The 427-nt window shown below is 40.3% G+C and overlaps 1 protein-coding gene across 1 annotated transcript in view; it reads left to right on the top strand.

Annotated features, from left to right (window-relative positions):
* Window positions 1-427, top strand: part of LOC106329730 (thiol protease aleurain-like) — a 1,020-nt gene extending 593 nt beyond the window's left edge. Inside the window, exons 3-4 of the mRNA XM_013768381.1 lie at window positions 113-248; window positions 408-427. Of these exons, the coding sequence (XP_013623835.1) occupies window positions 113-248; window positions 408-427 (156 nt within the window). The remainder of the gene's footprint in view (window positions 1-112; window positions 249-407) is intronic.

Here is a 427-nt window from a genome sequence, read left to right as displayed (position 1 = left end):
GGGGGGGGGTGGTTCTCACACTTTAACTTTACTTAGATGATATGGATGAGAGTTCGATCAAAAAAAGATATATGGATGAGATTACTCTTTTCGTCTTTAATGTGCCATTTAGGACCTGAGGCATTTTGCTTTGGCGGTTGGTTATGGAATTGAAAACGGTGTCCCATATTGGCTTATAAAGAACTCATGGGGAGAGGATTGGGGAGAAAAGGGTTACTTCAAGGTTGAGATGGGAAAGAACATGTGCGGTAAGTTCTTTTTTCATAAAACCATTATCAGTTAAGCCTATATATACCTTATTTTGGATATAACCTGTAAAAGAAAGATCCAGAGAGAGAGAGAGAGAGAGAGAGAGATTCTCAGATGCTCTACGTTATTGAATTGTAGGTGTTGCGAAATACTTGCAGCGTACCCGGTTGTGGCCTGA

Source organism: Brassica oleracea, chromosome C3 (assembly GCF_000695525.1).
Source record: "Brassica oleracea var. oleracea cultivar TO1000 chromosome C3, BOL, whole genome shotgun sequence".
Taxonomy (NCBI): Eukaryota; Viridiplantae; Streptophyta; class Magnoliopsida; order Brassicales; family Brassicaceae; genus Brassica; species Brassica oleracea.
Note: the sequence above shows the minus strand (reverse complement) of the source record. Positions and strands in the feature narration are given on the sequence as shown.